Here is a 17,617-nt window from a genome sequence, read left to right as displayed (position 1 = left end):
CGGAGCAAACCAATCGCAAGCCTCGTTGAGTGGAAGGGGTGGGATCTTTCCCGGAAGTGTTGGTTAAAGCCCCTCCAATCAGCGGCTCGGTGCGGCAAGTTTGAATTTCGTGGAGGCTCGGGTTGTGAGGGTTCCTGCTTCGGAGTCGGCGGTGGTCGTCCAGACCGAGTGTTCTTTACTTTTTGTTTGGTTGAGGTTTCACGCTAGAAGGTGGCTCAGGTAGGTGGGTGCTGGAGAGCTGGACGGAGAACACTGGCCCGCTTCCGTTGAAGGTCTAGAAGGGTCTGAGGACCGGGGGCTGCGAGCGGGAGCAAGTCAGAGGCAGGCTCCTTTAGGACCGTGTTACCTGCCCTTCCCGAAGCTGATAATGCGAGCCTTTAGAAGAGTCCATATGTTTGCCGTGACCTCTGTAATAGTCAGCGTTTCACCACCGGGGCGTAATTGACCTTTGGGGTGAAACTGTTCTTCACTAGCTCCGACATTAAATTCCCTTAGCTCTTCCCAGGTCCCATGGCAACTAAAAACGCCCGGTTGAGAACCTCTAGTCAAGCAAGATTAACGCATTCTGGACTTTCAAGCTGGAGGAAACGCCACTCAGCCAAACAAAATTTAGGTGTGTGTGAAGAGCCAGGGCTGCCTGGCTTGGGATCCCAGCTTCACCACCTTTTAGATACGCTAATGTGAGCAGTTAATTGACCTCATCTGTATGAGAGCGATAATCGTTAACTACCTTTCAGGGTTATTCTGATAATTGTACCTTTAATGTTGTCCTCGCTCGCTCTTTCTCTTGCTGTGGATAGTGCTATCCTGTATTTAATACATAAGTCTTAATTTTTCTTCAATCTTTAGCGAATTAATATTGCAGGAGATAAATAGTAGAAGACAGTTCTTTATGAAAAGCACAGTCCATTGTCACTTTCCTTGGGTCTTAGAGGAGAATGTTATTAGCATGCAGGTCAGACAGATTCTCGTTTTTTATATTTTGTTGATTGCTTAGAATCATGTAACAATGTATTGCATTACTTGTGCCAATTTTTCTATTATCTGGAGTTTTCTAGTGGATTTAGTTCATTCTTGTTGAAGAATATACCATAGTGTGTCTATCACAGAGCCTCCCCCTTACCTTTTTTTGTTTTTGTTTTTTAACTGCCAAGACTTCTGAGAATCAGTATCCTTTCTCCAGTTTGGCTTGGTAGTTCTCTATACCAGCTACACAGGTGACCTCCTCAAACTTTCTAATTTTCTTTGTTCTCCCCAGTTGGATCTACTGACGTCGTCTTTATTGTCCTCTTTTGTTTTGCTTGAATACATTCTCAAAGATCTTTCCAAGAAAAAGGCATGTGCCAATTAAACTATATGATTTCGTGCGTGTGTGTGTGTGTGCATGGCTTTTCTTTTTTAAAATGTATAGAGACGGAGTCGTGTTATGTTGCCCAGGCTGGTCTCAAACTCCTGGGCTCAAGCAGTCCTGCCTCGACCTCCCGAAGTGGTAGGATTACAGGCCTAAGCCACCGTGCCGGCCTAAACTGTATGATTTCTTGTATGGATGAAAATAATGGAGCAAACTGATAGGGTTATTGTGAATTATAGGGTCTTGTTCTGTTTTCTGGCAAACAACTACTAAAATCCTTGGAGTCTTCAAAGTGGTACCTTTTTGTATGCTAATGATTGACTGATAGCTGGATGCCTCTAAATAGCTTCAGGATTGGGGCTGGTCACTAGACAGACCAAGGCAGTATTAGAGAGTTGGCATTTTCAGCCCCACCTCACAACCTCTGGGGAGGGAAGAGGAACTGAAGGTTGACTTGATCACCAGTGGTCAATGATTTAATCACTCATGCTTATGTAATGAAGCTGCCATAAAAACCAAAAAAAACACCTGTGTTTGGAGAGCTTCTTAGGTGAATACATGAAGGTTCCTAAACAGTGGTGCTACCTGAGAGAGCATGGAAGCTCCTTGTTCCTTTCCACATACTTTGCCCTGTGCCTCTCTATCCAACTCTATCTGTATCCGGTTGCCTATTGATTATCCCTATATGACTAATAGGTACCTGGTGTGGGGTTTTTGTTTGTTTTTGGTTTTCTTTTGGCTTTAGAAGAAATGTTAGACTACCTGCATTCCTCATCATGGGTAAGGAAACCCTTGTGTACATGGTCCTTCACTTAACCTATTTTCACCTTTATTTCACGCTTTTCTTTTTGCAGTGTTCTCTGTGGTAAGCCCAGAGCCTCTTTTATTCTGGACTATCACTTACTGGCTTTCTCTTCACTGGTCAAGCAAGTTCCTATTTAAAACCCCCAAATAGGTAGCTTCTTATTCTCTGATAATCTTCTTCTCACTTTTCAGTGTTACATATTTATTTCATTACACATTTTATATTTTTATTTCAGAAGGCCCTGAAGTGGGACAGGAAATGAACTGTAATCTTAATTTTTTAAATAATGAAAATTCATGTAAGTTGGGTTTTGTCCTTTTCCTTGACAGGATGTCTTCATCACATTTTGCCAGTCGACACAGGAAGGATATAAGTACTGAAATGATTAGAACTAAAATTGCTCATAGGAAATCACTGTCTCAGAAAGAAAATAGACATAAGGAATACGAACGAAATAGACACTTTGGTTTGAAAGATGTAAACATTCCAACCTTGGAAGGTAGAATTCTTGTTGAATTAGATGAGACATCTCAAGAGCTTGTTCCAGAAAAGACCAATGTTAAGCCAAGTAAGTAAAGGTCTGTTGTAATTTTAAGTACTTTGAAGAGTGAATAATAGTTGGTTTAATGCCTGTGTGAGTAAAAAACTCTGGCCAGAAGAGTTTTGAAATACCATTCTATAAATAACTTTCCTTTTTGGTCTTTTTCCTTTTTTTTTTTTTTTTAAATTACAAGAGACAGGGTCTCACTGTGTCACCCAGGCGGGAGTGCAGTGGTGTACTCACTGTAACCTCAAATTCCTGGGCTCAAGGAATTATCTTGCCTCAGCCTCCCAAAGTGTGGGGATTACAGGTGTGAGCCACCGCGCCTGGCCCCTTAATAACCTGTTATCTACAACTAACTACTGTCTTTAAGGCAAAAGCCTTTACCTGTGGAGTATTATAACACTTTATTATCTATATTGCTTCATAGAAATCCTAAAGTTCTTATGGAGCTTGGGTAGGATAAGTGTTGACAAGATAAATCGATAAGAAATGTAAAAATAGAATAATTAAAGAATCCATGAAATGAGAGTACTTTGTCAATGGAAACATTAGTAAGAAAAGAGCAAAGAATTCATCCTTGCAGTTTGCCCAGAAGGATTGGGACCATTAGGATGGAAAGAACCAACTAAAGAAGAAAGGAATAATCTCAGAAAAAGATGAAAATAGAGCATCTTAGAAGGCAAAGGATGCTACAGAAAAGAGAAAGCAAACTGAGAAATGACTTGTGTTTAGTCAGGAGTCACCCTACTCCTATTTGTTGTGTTCATATAGTAGGCGTTAGGAGCTAGATGGCATTTAAATAATGCTAGGATAAATAGGGAATGGCAGAAAGAACCAAACATTTTTTATCTGAGAAAGGGTGGTTCCTTTCTCATCTTGTCCTCTCAAATGCTCCATTTCTTAACCAAAAATCTTTCAAATTAAAGTCTAACTATCTCAGTATGCTATTAAAATATCCTTTATTTCCCATTTGCAAAGGCTTAGAGGTAGGAGTGTGCCTGATATGTTTTAGTGAATGCAAGTAGGTAACTGGGTAGAAAAGAATGAGCAAGGGAGATAGATTACATAGAATCCTAAGGACCATCATTATAAGGACATTGGCTTTTACTCTGAAATGAGAGGCCATTAATGGGTGTTTATGTAATCTGATTCATGTTTTAAAAGGATCACTTTGGAGTCAGGCCTGTAGCCCTAGCTACTCCAGAGGCTGAGGCAGGAAATCTTGAGCTCAGGAGTTTGAAGCTTCAGTGTGCTACAATGGTGCCTGTGAAAAGTCACTGCACTCTGGCCTCGGCCACACATGGAGATCCTGTCCCCTAAAAAAAAAAAAAGAAAAGGATCAGGTTGGGCACAGTGGCTCATGCCTGTAATCCCAGCACTTTGGGAGGCCAAGGCGGGTGGATGGCGAGGTCAAGAGTTTGAGACCAGCCTGACCAACATGGTGAAACCCCATCTCTACTAAAAATAAAAAAATTAGCTGGGTGTGGTGACACGCACCTGTAATCCCACCTACTCAGGAGGCTGAGGCAGGAGAATTGCTTGAACCCAGGAGGTGGACGTTGCAGTGAGCTGAGATCACGCTATTGTACACCAGCCTGGGCAACAGAGCGAGACTCCATCTCAAAAAAAAAAAAAAAAAGGATCACTTTGGCTGCTGTGTTGAGAATAGATTATAGGGTAGTATGTACGACATCAGGGAGAGCAGTAAGTAGACTACTGCAATAACTTAGTTGATACTAAAGTATTAAAAGACAAGGGGCCAGATGCGGTGGCTCATACCTATAATCCCAGTACCCCAGGCTAAGGTGGGTGGATCACGAGTTCAAGAGATCAAGACCATTCTGGCCAACATGGTGAAACCCCATCTCTACTAAAAATACAAAAATCAGCTGGGTGTGGCGTGCGCCTGTAGTCCCAGCTACTTGGGAGGCTGAGGCAGGAGAATCATCTGAACCCAGGAGGTGGAGGTTGCAGTGAGCCAATCACATCACTGCACTCCAGCCTGGGCAACAAAGTGAGACTCCGTCTCAAAAAAAAAGACAAGGGAAAACTAGTAAAGAACCAAGGAACAATGCAAAGTAATGTAAGAGGATAACCAGAAGAACGTGCTATCCTAGAAACCGAGTAGAAAAGTGCATATCGAGGAGAGACTGATTAACTATGTTAGTCAGTACTGCTTGTTAGATCAAGTATAATAGAGGTGAGAATTTGGACTTCACCAGTGTGGAGGTCACTGGTGATCTTGAATAGTTTTGGTGGAGTGAGGTTCAGGGAGTGAAAGTCAGATTGGAATGGATGAGTATAATCAAACCCTTAGATATAATTTGTAGTCTATAGAAAACATGGAGCCTGGAGGAATGAGTAAATAAACAAATACAGCTTGCAAAGACATCAATAGGAAAACTGACTACCTTTTGTCAGTAAGACAATGGCATGAAAAGAAGAGTGGGGAGGAGGATCTGTTTTAGATGAAGAGATTTAAAAAGACATTCAAATAAAACGTGTTGCTTTTACTTGGTTCTTGATTTAAGTAAATAGATGGTTTAAAAGACCTCTTTGAAACAAATAGAGACGTTTAAATCTGGACCCTGTAATAGATAACAAGGAATTACTGCTGATTTTGTTAAGTGTGATGATGATATCGTGGCTATGAAAGGAAATGTCTTTATTTTATTTTATTTTATTTTTATTTTTTGAGACGGAGTTTTGCTCTTCTTGCCCAGGCTGGAGTGCAATGGCACGATCTCGGGTCACCGCAACCTCTGCCTCCCGGGTTCAAGTGATTCTCCTGCCTCAGCCTTCCTGAGTAGCTGGGATTACAGGCATGCACCACCACGCCTGGCTAATTTTGTATTTTTAGTAGAGACAGGGTTTCTCCATGTTGGTCAGGCTGGTCTCAAACTCCCAACCTCAGATGAACCGCCCACCTCAGTCTCCCAAAGTGCTAGGAGTACAGGCGTGAGCTATCGCACCCTTCCAGAAATGTCTTTATTTTTTAGAAGTATATACTAAAGTATTTAGAGATGAAATCTTCTAAGCATAATTTGTTTTAAACAACTGCAGCAAAATGTTCATAATTATTGAATCTTGGTAATAGGTATATGGGGTTCATTATAATTGTGTGTATATTAGAAGTTTTTCATAATTTTGAAAAGAGAGGGAATGTAAAGAGTGTTGGAAATAGGCTGGGCTTGGTGGCTCACACCTGTAATTCCAGCACTTTGGGATGCCAAGGTGGGTGGATCACCTGAGGTCAGGAGTTCAAGACCAGCCTGTCCAACATGGTGAAACCCCATCTCTACTCAAAATACAAAAATTAGCCAGGCGAAGTGGCGCATGCTTGTAATCCTAGCTACTAGGGAGGCTGAGGCAGAATTGCTTGAACTCAGGAGGTGGAGGTTGCAGTGAGCCAAGATTGCGCCACTGCACTCCAACCTGGGCGACAGAGTGAGACTCTGTCTCAAAAAAGGCCAGGCATGGTGGCTCACACCTGTAATCCCAGCACTTTGGGAGGCCGAGGTGGGTGAATCATGAGGTCAGGAGTTCGAGACCACCCTGGCCAAAATGGTGAAACTCCGTCTCTACTAAAAATACAAAAAATTAGTTGGGCATGGTGGTGGGCGCCTGTAATCCCAGCTACTCGGGAGGCTGAGGCAGGAGAATCGCTTGAACCCGGGAGGCCGAGGATGCATTGAGCCGAGATCACGCTGCTGCATTCCAGCCAAGTCGACAGTGCGAGACTCTGCCTCAAATAAATAAATAAATAAAAGTGTTGATAGTAGAGATACAGGTAACTCTCTTGAAGAATTTTGCCTTAAATGGGACTAGAAAAATAAGTGCTAGATGAGGATGTAGGTTGGGAGAAATTACCGCATGTTTGTAACTTCATAATGGCAACAATTCAGTAGAGGAAAAAATAGATGAGTAAGAGGATAAGTTGCTGGAAGAATGTCCTTGAGTAGGTGAGAAGAAATAGAGTACATCTATTATAATAAATAGCACCTATAATTGTATTAGTTATCCCAAAACTTAGCAGCTTAAAACAATAAACATTGATTATTTCATACAATTTTTGTGGGTCAGGAACTTGGGTATGGCTGAGCTGGGTGATTCTGAAGATAGCAGCCAAGATGTCATCCAGAGATATATCTGAAGCCTTAACTGAGACTGGAGGATCTGCCTCCAAGATGACTGACTCACATGAACAGCAAGTTGATGCTGGCTTTTGGAAGGAGGCTGTAGTTCTTTGTCATGTGGACATCTCCATAGGACTGCTTGAGTCTTCTTAAGGCCCCACATGGCACCTGGCTTCTCCCAGAGCAAGCGACGCTTCAAGAGAGAGCAAGGCAAACACTACCCTAGTTTTAGAAGTCATATTCCATTATTCCTGTAATACTCTCTTGGTCACACAAGTCAGCCCTATTCAGTGTGAGAGGGGATGACACAGGGCAAGACTACCAGGAAGTGAGGATCAGTAGAGGGCAGCTTGGATGCTGGCTATCATACAAGTTAATTAATTTAAAAGTGAAGTAATAAATGCCTATTACATAGCAAGCAGTTAATATTTGAACACATGAAGGCAAAATGAATACAAATTTTAAAAGACTAGGGGTTGAAATAACTTGTGGTTAGAGTGCTAAAGAATTAACAAGAAATATTAAAAGCATTTCCCTTTGTGCGGAGAGGTCTTGCTTTGTTACTCAAGCTGAACTTGAACTCCTGGGCTCAAATGATCCTTCCACCTCAGCCTTCCCAGTAGATGGGACTACAGGTGTGTTACTGTGCCTGGCTTATTGAAAGCTTTTTTTTTTTTCTTGAGACGGAGTCTTGCTCTGTTGCTTAGGCTAGAGTGCAGGGGCGCAATCTTGGCTCACTGCAACCTCCATCTCCTGGGTTCAAGCAATTCTCCTACCTCAACCTCCTGAATAGCTGGGATTACAGGTGACCGCCACCACACCCAGCTAATTTTTGAATTTTTAGTAGAGACGGGATTTCACCACGTTGGCCAGGCTGGTCTCAAACTCCTGACCTCAGATGATCCGCCCTCCTCAGCCTCCCAAAGTGCTGGGATTACAGGCGTGAGCCACCGTGCCTGGCCTGAAAGCATTTTTTAGCAGCAGTTGAAATGACACAAAAATAATTGTTTATACATTTGCATAACTTTTCATCTGAAATGTTTTATATACTGTGTGGTTTTGGTTTTTTTTCTGCCTAGGGGCAATGAAAACTATTCTAGGTGATCAACGAAAACAGATGCTCCAAAAATACAAAGAAGAAAAGCAACTTCAAAAATTGAAAGAACAGAGAGAGAAAGCTAAACGAGGAATATTTAAAGTGGGTCGTTATAGACCTGATATGCCTTGTTTTCTTTTATCAAACCAGAATGCTGTGAAAGCTGAGCCAAAAAAGGTAAATTTAGTGTCTTAATATAAAGGAATAGTTTCTTTTATTTGGTATTTTCTTCAAGACATTAAGTGACTAACCCCTTTCCCTTAGTCTCTTTATTAACTGGTTGGTAGAAGGTGGGAATGACATAATAGTAGCTCAGAAGAATGAAAATCAGGTCTCTTAAGATAGCTGTAGGTAAGTTGAGATAGGATAAAACTAGGAAAATTGGTAGAATCAGGCTGAACAATGTTATGCAAAGGATTTGGTGTTTATCCTGTAGGTTATGCAGAATCAGGAGAAGTTTATAAATAAGGGTAGTGCCGTTGTCAAATTAATAATTCAGGAAAATACCATAGCCCTAAAGATTTTAGTCTGGAAAGGGAAGCATTTATAGATAGGGAGACCAATTGTGAGACTATTGTAATAGAATAGATGGAAAGGGGCAGTGGGTTTTAAAAGGAAAAAATAGGTGTAAGACATCTAAATAAAGGCATTTGACAGGACTGGTGGCCAAGTAGATGGTGAGGGGTAAAGGAAATTGAAAAAGCAGAGAGAAGCTCTGCTGCTAAAAGAGATAAGGAAGATAAGGAACAAGCTTAAGTGGGTGCATGTTAATAACCTTTTTAAAAATCTTAAACTTGTGTGGGCCACCTAGATATTAGTAAAAATTTGGAAAGAAGGATGGAAATTGGTGCTAAGATGTCGATTTAAGATATAATATTGGGAATATGGATGGGTGTTTAAGCTGTAGGACTAAATGAGACCATTCCAATAAGGATATATAAAATTATGAAAAAGTGGGCTCTAGAGAGCACTTTTAGGTAGGCAGAAGCCAGGTACCAGGCTGAGGACTGGTCAGAGAGGCAGGAGAACTAAGAGAGGATAGAAGCTCATATTAATGATGATTCCAATACCTGGAAAATACGGTTTGAAATTTCTTTCTCACTGAGAAATGTGAGTAATTTTTGAAGTTACTAACTTAATTTAAATCAAGCTAGAACCAGAAAAAGGAATTTAAGTATCTTTTTGCTATAAGAGATTAAGGATAAAATTTAACTTTAAAATGGGAACTTTATTTTGTAATAAGATATGGAAGTAAACCTTTACCAGTTCATATTTTAAGTTCATCTTCTTTTGACTGTTCTAAGGCTATTCCATCTTCTATACGGATTACAAGGTCAAAGGCCAAAGACCAAATGGAGCAGACTAAGGTATAGTTGATAGTAGATAATTGTTACTAAAATGATAAATTGCACTTTTTTAGTAAGTAAATTCATTTTAAATCTAGTATCAGATTCAAACATAATGATTAATTTACTAGAGTTAACAGGTACCAAAGTCACTGTTTTTAGTATGGTGATGTAGAGCAATTTCACTTAAAATATTTGCTCCAACATTCCTTATGAGATCCATGGCAAACTGTCTTTGTGTCACACTCTTGTTTTGTTTACTGGGCTCCTATTATGCATTCCAAGTTACCTGCATGAAATGCAGATGGGGAGGAAAGCACACAGGGTAGGTGTTATAAACTTACGGGTCTTCAAAATACTGTAATAGAGATATTAGGAGGGTTACTAAAACAAAGTGAAGTGGGCAAGAAGGGAAATAATATGTCTCTTTATCAGGTGAGGAAGCTAAGTTCCACGTATGCATATATATTTTGCATTGCTATGATGTTCCTGGTGTTGTAGGCTTTGGGATATAATAAACTAAATTCTCTTTGTGGAACTTACATGTAAGGCATTTAAAAAAAATACATAATATGCCAGAAGATGATAAGTATTATGGAAGAGATTTTAAAAAGGGGAGATAGGGTGTACTAGAAATAGGCATGGGGTAGAATTTTGATTGGGCAGTTAAGGAAGGCCTCCCTGAGATGAAAGCCTTTTGAGTGAAGTCATTATGGAAGTGGAGAAGAGAACCATGGGAAAGCGCTTTTTATCCAGGAGAAGTATTTTCTAGGCAAAATTAAAAGGTCTTGAAGTGAAAGCATGTCTAGGAGTGTTTAAGGACCTTCAGAAGGCAAGTTATAGTGAGCTGTTTTTAATAGCTTGGGTTATTAGCATTTTCCAAATTCTGTGATTGTGAAAAAGGATGTAAGCTTTTTTGGAAGCTTAATGGAAAGCTTTTCTTTATCTCATTTTATTTGGGGTAGTTTTTTGTTGTTGTTGTTGGGTCATTTACAATGATCAGATTTCATATGAGGAATCAATTTACAGATTAAAAATATGATGGTCTGATTCATTATGCAATTAAATCACATAGCACCTAATCTCTTAAATAGATTGATAACGAGAGTGATGTTCGAGCAATCCGACCTGGTCCAAGACAAACTTCTGAAAAGAAAGTGTCAGACAAAGAGAAAAAAGGTAGGAATATTAGCAATTACTATAAATCCTCTGAGGCTACCACAGCCATAATTTTTTTTAAGTGTCTTGAAGGTCAACTGGAATTTGTTTGTGACAGAGTCTTGCTCTGTTGCCCAGGTTGGAGTGCAGTGGCACAATCATAGCTCACTGGAGCCTCCACCTCCTGGGCTCAAATGATCCTCCCACCTCAGCCTCCTGAGTAGCTGCAACTACAGACTTGCCACCATGCCCAGCTGATTTTTATATTTTTTGTAGAGACGGGGTCTCACTATGTTGCCTAGGCTGGTTTCGAACTCCTGGGCTGAAGTAATCCTCCTGCCTCCCAAGTAGCTGGGACTACAGGCATGCACTACCATGCCTGGCTTCACAGCAATAATTTAATAACTACAAGGGACATTTGATGTAGTTATTTTTTTTTCCCACAGTTGTGCAGCCTGTAATGCCCACGTCGTTGAGAATGACTCGATCAGCTACTCAAGCAGCAAAGCAGGTTCCCAGAACAGTCTCATCTACCACAGCAAAAAAGCCAGTCACAAGAGCTGCTAATGGTGAGAACTATTCCTTGATCAGTGACTGAACTAGAATGTTTGGTCCTTGAGGTTTTTGTGTTCCGTTTCAAAAATCAACAAGTACTTCTTTGAGTAGGAGACAAGGAAACAGGAAATTCTAATACCTGAAAATAGATTCTGTGCCCTGACATCTGGTTAGCACACAATGGGTGCCCAATCATTGAAGATCTTAATTAGTATAAGCAGTGTTTCAAAGTGAAAAATTAATGGTCTGAGTAAATCACAGTTCATTTATTTGGTGCAATACAATGTAGCCATTAAGAATAATATTATTAAAGAACACTTAATGACATGGTTCATGATATATTAAGTGGGCAAAGGAAAGCAGGTCAAACTCTGAACAGTAGGATCGCAGTTCTAAAAAGCATTATGGGAATATGTGGACATAGGACTGGAAAACCATACCCTGAAGTGACAGCTGAGTAATGGAATCCTGGGTGATTTGTCATTATTGTTCTTTGTAGTTTTCTGTTATTTTTCTAATTGTCTGTAATAAATATGTACAGGCTGAGCAACCCTAATCAAAACATCCAAAATTCTGAGCATTGACATGAAGTTCAAAGGTCATCCTCAAAGGAAATGCTCTTGGAGCATTTCAGATTTTAGATATTTGTATCAAGTATGCTGAACCTGTAAGTATAATGTAAATATTCCAAAATCTGGAATCTAAAATGTCTCTGGTCCCAAGCATTTTGGATGAGGGATACTCAATCTGTATTTGGTATTCAGATGAAAAGGGTAAAACACTCTGGTTTTGAAAAGAGATGGTTTGTATTTGGCAGGAAATTCCATAACCCTTTTTATAATATGGCTTTTAATAAAAAAATCCTTCAAGACATATATTCCTACTGTTGCTTCTTTTCCTTTCCCAAGTTACCTAGTATTTTCATGTAGCATTTCTATCTAGTAAAATAAATATTTTATTGTTGTTTTAGAAAACGAACCAGAAAGAAAGGTGCCAAGTAAAGGAAGACCTGCCAAAAATGTAGAAACAAAACCCGACAAGGTAGAGAATAAACATCTTTTTAATTCTAGATGCTTTGAAAATCTCATTGCTACTTTCATAAAGTTGAAATTAAACATAAAGAACTGCTTCAAAAGGTTAACCTACATGCGTGTTAAAACTTCCTGAACCATAAGAAAGCATCAAGAGGATTTACTCTTGTTGTTTTTCAGGTATCTTATTTTCAGAGCTTTATAGGTAGAGAAAGCATAATTTTGTTAGAAGATGGAGAAAAATAATAAAAACACAGCTGAGAGAAACCTATATGTGGGAATTAGCCAAGACATAGGGTGAAGTGGGGTGAAATGCATTGACTTTGGATTCATTTAGGCCTGGGTTTGAATACTCTCTCTGCTTCCAATTAGCTGCATAACCCTGGGCAAGTTATGTAGTTTATGAGCTTGTTTTCTTATTCCTAACATGGAATACCTGCATAGAGTAGTTGTAAGAATTAAATAAACTAAAATTTCTGCCTGCATCTAGCATGGTTTCTAATAAGGTCTTCAAAAAAGATGCCCCATTTGAGGACCCAACCCCTTGGCCTATAATCTATGGTATAGTTTATTTTCTTTTATTTTTTGAGACAGAGTCTCACTCTGTCGCCCAGGCTCGAGTGCAATGGCGCGATCTTGGCTCACTGCACCTTCCGCTCCCCGGGTTCAAGTGATTCTCCTGCCTCAGCCTCCCGAGTAGTTGGGATTACAGGCGTGCGCCACCACGCCCATCTGATTTTTGTATTTTTAGTAGAGACGAGGTTTCACCATGTTGGCCAGGCTGGTCTTGAACTCCCGACCTCAGGTGATCCACCTACTTTGGCCTCCCAAAGTGCTGGGATTACAGGCGTGAGCCACCACGCCTGGCCAGTATAATTTCTTAATTTAAAAAAAGTACCGAAGATTAAGTAACCTGGCTAGATTCTTAGTAAAAAATCAAACACAGATCAAGAAAGGAAACACACAGTGAATCTTCACAGATAAAGCAGCTGGACCTTATAGGTCCCCCCTTAAGATTAACCCTTAAGGATTATCACTAGTTTTTGCTTTGACTGCCATGCTGGCTTCAACAGTGTTACCACTTAAACTCTTGTCCAGGTTGAAATACCTGGGTTTGAGTTCATATCTTATTAAAAATCAGAAACCTGGAAACCTCTAGAAATTATTTAAATACCAAGTAACAAATTGACTTGAAATAGTAAATATGCTTTGTATTTTATATGGTTAATCTTTTGTGTCACATTGAAAGTATTGCTCTTGTGTTAAGGTTATTTATAATCTAAGGTTATTTAAGTTAAGAATTTGGTCTTTAATGATAGTCATTCCATAATGTTAGATTTCTGATTTTAAACCATTGTAATTATCAACATAATTTTTTTTTTTAGACAGAGTCTCGCTCTGTCGCCCAGGCTGAAGTGCAGTGACACGATCTCGGCTCACTGCAAGCTCCACCTCCTGGTTTCTCACCATTCTCCTGCCTCAGCCTCCCAAGTAGCTGGGACTATAGGCGCCTGCCACCACGCCCCGCTAATTTTTTGTATTTTTAGTAAAGACGGGGTTTTGCTGTGTTAGCCAGGATGGTCTCGATCTCCCGACCTTGTGATCCTCCCGACCTTGTGATCCGCCTGCCTCAGCCTCCCAAAGTGCTGGGATTACAGGCATGAGCCGCCGTGCCTGGCCGTAATTATCAACATAATTTAAGTAAAAAGATACGTATTTGTTGAATAAGTTTTTCCATATTAATTTTCCATTATCTTTTAATTTGTTGTAATACCCAAAATGTATTAGTTAGTCTTTAAATAAGAATTGGTTCGGGGTGGGTGTGGTGGCTCCCGCCTGTAATCCCAGCACTTTGGGAGGCCTAGGCGGGCGGATGACGAGGTCAGGAGATTGAGACCATCCTGGCTAACACAGCGAAACCCCGTCTCCACTAAAAATACAAAAAATTAGCCGGGCGTGGTGGCGGGCGTCTGTAGTCCCAGCTACTTGGGAGGCTGAGGCAGGAGAATGGCGTGAACCCGGGAGGCGGAGCTTGCAGGGAGCCGAAGCTTGCAGGGAGCCGAGATCGCGCTACTGCACTCCAGCCTGGGCGACGGAGGGCTACTACGTATCAAAAAAAAAAAAAAAAAAAAAAAAAAGATTCTATTCCCGGGTAATAGCAATGGATTTAGCGTAACTGGTCTTCTGATTCCATGTACACACTTAATTGTATCTGTTTTTGTCTCTCAAATTATGTACATAGAACATATATTTCTGTTGTCATATTTTCAGACCTATAAAAATTGGTTGAATATATCCTCAGAAGAGAGAAATCTTACTCTACTTTGTTAACTCACATCCTAGGGTATTTCTTGTAAAGTCGATAGTGAAGAAAATACTTTGAATTCACAAACTAATGCAACAAGTGGAATGGATCCAGATGGAGTCTTATCAAAAATGGAAAACTTACGCGAGATAAATACTGCAAAAATAAAAGGGAAGAATTCCTTCGCACCTAAGGATTTTATGTTTCAGCCACTGGATGGTCTGAAGACCTATCAAGTAACACCTATGACTCCCAGAAGTGCCAATGCTTTTTTGACACCCAGTTACACCTGGACTCCTTTAAAAACAGAAGTGTAAGAATATGATCTTAATAATAAGTCCCTTGTTAAGATGGGTAATAAATGCCTTTCTTTTTTTTTTTTTTTTCAGACGGAGTTCGCTCTGTCGCCCAGGCTGGAGTGCAGTGGCGTGATCTCCCCTCACTGCAAGCTCCGCCTCCCAGGTTCACGCCATTCTTCTGCCTCAGCCTCTCAAGTAGCTGGGACTACAGGCGCCCGTCACCACGCCCAGCTAATTTTTTGTATCTTTAGTAGAGACGGGGTTTCACCATGTTAGCCAGGATGGTCTCGATCTCCTGACCTCGTGATCCGCCCGCCTCGGCCTCCCAAAGTGCTGGGATTACAGGCGTGAGCCACCGCGCCCGGCCAAATGTCTTTCTTATATTTGGTCTATGCTCTTAAAAAGTTATTATTAGTGAACTGGGTTAATTAGGAATCATGCAATTTTTTCTTTAAAAAAAATTCTTCAGAAGGTACAATAATGTAATTGACAGTTTTTATATTTCCTATGCATTGTTATTTTCACTATACAATTTGGGTTTTTTTGTTTTTAATAAATGACTTAATTATAACACATACATTTTTCAAAAGAAGAAAATTGCTATACTGCTTTAGCTCAGATACGACTTTTTCCTCATTTTCTTCTGGCTTAGTATTTAGAAAAACTGGCCCTGAAGACAAAAATGATTAATTTGCAAAACAAGGGAAAAATCAGTTGGAACCTTTAAAAGAAAAGGCAAGATCATTTTGCAAAGACTGGCTGGCAGCAAATATACTAAAAACTGCTCAGCAGCATCTAAGACTGTTAAGTGTTTATGTTCCATTAAGAAATCTTCAAAATCTTTGAATCTGATTACAATTAATTAGTAAAAATGGACATTCACACTATAGGTGTTTACATTTTCTCCCCTCCAGAATACACATTTTAAAAAAATAGAAACATTTCTATTTTAGCCCAGATCTACAAGTGACACAATTTTGAAACCCTTTATATTAGATATATGGAGTTCATGTTTCATGAAGTATATTTTTGCTATTGTTTTTAGTGATGAGTCTCAAGCAACAAAAGAAATTTTGGCACAAAAATGTAAAACTTACTCTACCAAGACAATACAGCAAGATTCAAATAAATTGCCATGTTCTTTGGGTCCTCTAACTGTTTGGCATGAAGGTATAGTATTTAATTAATTTATTCATTTTTTAGAATAATGTTATTAATACAAAAAATATTTTGCTTTCAGGTATAGTAATTACATTTTTACTTTTCTGGATTATTACTTGTCAGATTTGTTTGGAGCTCTTTTTCACCATATCATTTGGGGATGTGAACTCAGGGTCAGAAAAGACGGGAAAGCATGGGTAAAGATATCTGAAGAGATAATTAGAATGAAGAATACAGACAGAAGAGGGGAAATAAATGTAAATTTAAAGAAAAAAATATTGAGAGCTACTTTAGAGAAAATGTGAAGTGATTGAGGCAGAAATAAAATTTTAAAATTAAACATTGAAAAGGATTTTTTAAATGTCTTTTTAGGGGCTGTCATTTTAGGAATTGTTGCTTTGAAATTTATATGTAAGATTTTCTTTAATTTATAGAACATGTTTTAAATAAAAATGAAGCTACTACTAAAAATTTAAATGGCCTTCCAATAAAAGAAGTCCCATCACTTGAAAGAAATGAAGGTCGAATTGCTCAGCCCCACCATGGTGTGCCATATTTCAGGTATGTCTGTGTGTTCCTAGTGTAAGAATTTTGTATTAATATCTAGACATTTAAAACCAAAACTAAAAATTTTTAACCTTAATATAGTGGGGGAAAACTGATGTTAGGTGATTTTCACGTTTAAATTTTAAGTATTTTTTTGATAACTAGTACATTCATGTGGTTCCTAATTCAAAGGGTAGGAAAAGGTACAAGTGAGAAGACTCCTTCTCAGCACTGTGACCCAACCACATAGTTTGAACCTTTCATGAAGGCAAGTGTTACTCATTTCTTGTGAATACTTCCATGGATAGTTCATGCATATGTAGACAAATACAACACGTACATTTTTTTCTTTTTTAAAAAATATAGACAATAGGCTGGGCGCGGTGGCTCACGCCTGTAATCCCAGCACTTTGGGAGGCCGAGGTGGGTGGATCACAAGGTCAAGAAATCGAGACCATCCTGTCTAACATGGCGAAACCCCATCTCTACTAAAAGTGTAAAAATTATCCGGGCGTGGTGGTGCACGCCTGTAGTCCCAGCTACTCGTGAGGCTGAGGCAGGAGAATTGCTTGAACCTGGGAGACGGAGGTTGCAGTTAGCCAAGATTGCACCACTGCACTCCAGCCTGGCAACAGAGTGAGACTCCATCTCAAAATATATATATATCTATATACATATATATATCGGGGAATCTGCCCTGATATTCACGTAGGTTCTTTTCTGTTTTCCTTAAGCGTCGGCCAGCTTGAGAAATAAAGGGACAGAGTACAAAAAGAGAGAAATTTTAAAGCTGGGCATCCGGGGGAGACATCACATGTCAGTAGGTTCCGTGATGCCCCACGAGCTGCAAAAACCAGCAAGTTTTTATTAGGGATTTTCAAAAGGGGAGGGAGTGTGCGAATAGGTGTGGGTCACAGACATCAAGTACTTTACAAGGTAATAGAATATCACAAGGCAAGTGGAGGCAGGGTGAGATCACAGGACCAGGGCGAAATTAAAATTGCTAAGTGAAGTTTCGGGCACCATTGTCATTGATAACATCTTATCAGGAGACAGGGTTTTGAGATCAACCAGTCTGACCAAAATTTATTAGGCGGGAATTTCCTCTTCCTAATAAGCCTGGGAGTGCTATGGGAGACTGGGGTCTATTTCACCCCTGCAGTTTCGACAGTAAGAGACGGCCACGCCCGGGGGGCCAGTTCAGAGACCCACCCCCAGGTGCACATTCTTTTTCTCAGGGATGTTCCTTGCTGAGAAAAAGAATTCAGTGATATTTCTCCCATT

General features: G+C 39.8%; 1 protein-coding gene across 4 annotated transcripts in view; it reads left to right on the top strand.

The window, feature by feature from the left end:
• The first annotated feature begins 41 nt into the window (after positions 1-41).
• The window catches only part of DLGAP5 (DLG associated protein 5), a 43,557-nt gene continuing 25,981 nt past the window's right edge, over positions 42-17,617 (top strand). For 2 of the 4 annotated variants that reach the window (XM_008957044.4, XM_055097610.2), the window contains exons 1-11: positions 77-219; positions 506-613; positions 2,486-2,724; positions 7,916-8,109; positions 9,237-9,299; positions 10,373-10,457; positions 10,883-11,005; positions 11,962-12,032; positions 14,366-14,640; positions 15,672-15,796; positions 16,222-16,348. In XM_008957044.4, coding sequence (XP_008955292.3) covers positions 2,487-2,724; positions 7,916-8,109; positions 9,237-9,299; positions 10,373-10,457; positions 10,883-11,005; positions 11,962-12,032; positions 14,366-14,640; positions 15,672-15,796; positions 16,222-16,348 — 1,301 coding nt within the window. In that variant the 5' untranslated portion in view covers positions 77-219; positions 506-613; position 2,486. Of the gene's footprint in view, positions 220-505; positions 614-2,485; positions 2,725-7,915; positions 8,110-9,236; positions 9,300-10,372; positions 10,458-10,882; positions 11,006-11,961; positions 12,033-14,365; positions 14,641-15,671; positions 15,797-16,221; positions 16,349-17,617 lie in introns of all 4 variants that reach the window. The other 2 variants (XM_003831685.4, XM_003831686.4) reach the window with 1 other exon arrangement.

Source organism: Pan paniscus, chromosome 15, assembly GCF_029289425.2.
Source record: "Pan paniscus chromosome 15, NHGRI_mPanPan1-v2.0_pri, whole genome shotgun sequence".
Classification (NCBI taxonomy): Eukaryota; Metazoa; Chordata; class Mammalia; order Primates; family Hominidae; genus Pan; species Pan paniscus.
The sequence above is the reverse complement of the archived record's forward strand: the minus strand, read 5'-3'. Positions and strand labels throughout refer to the sequence as shown.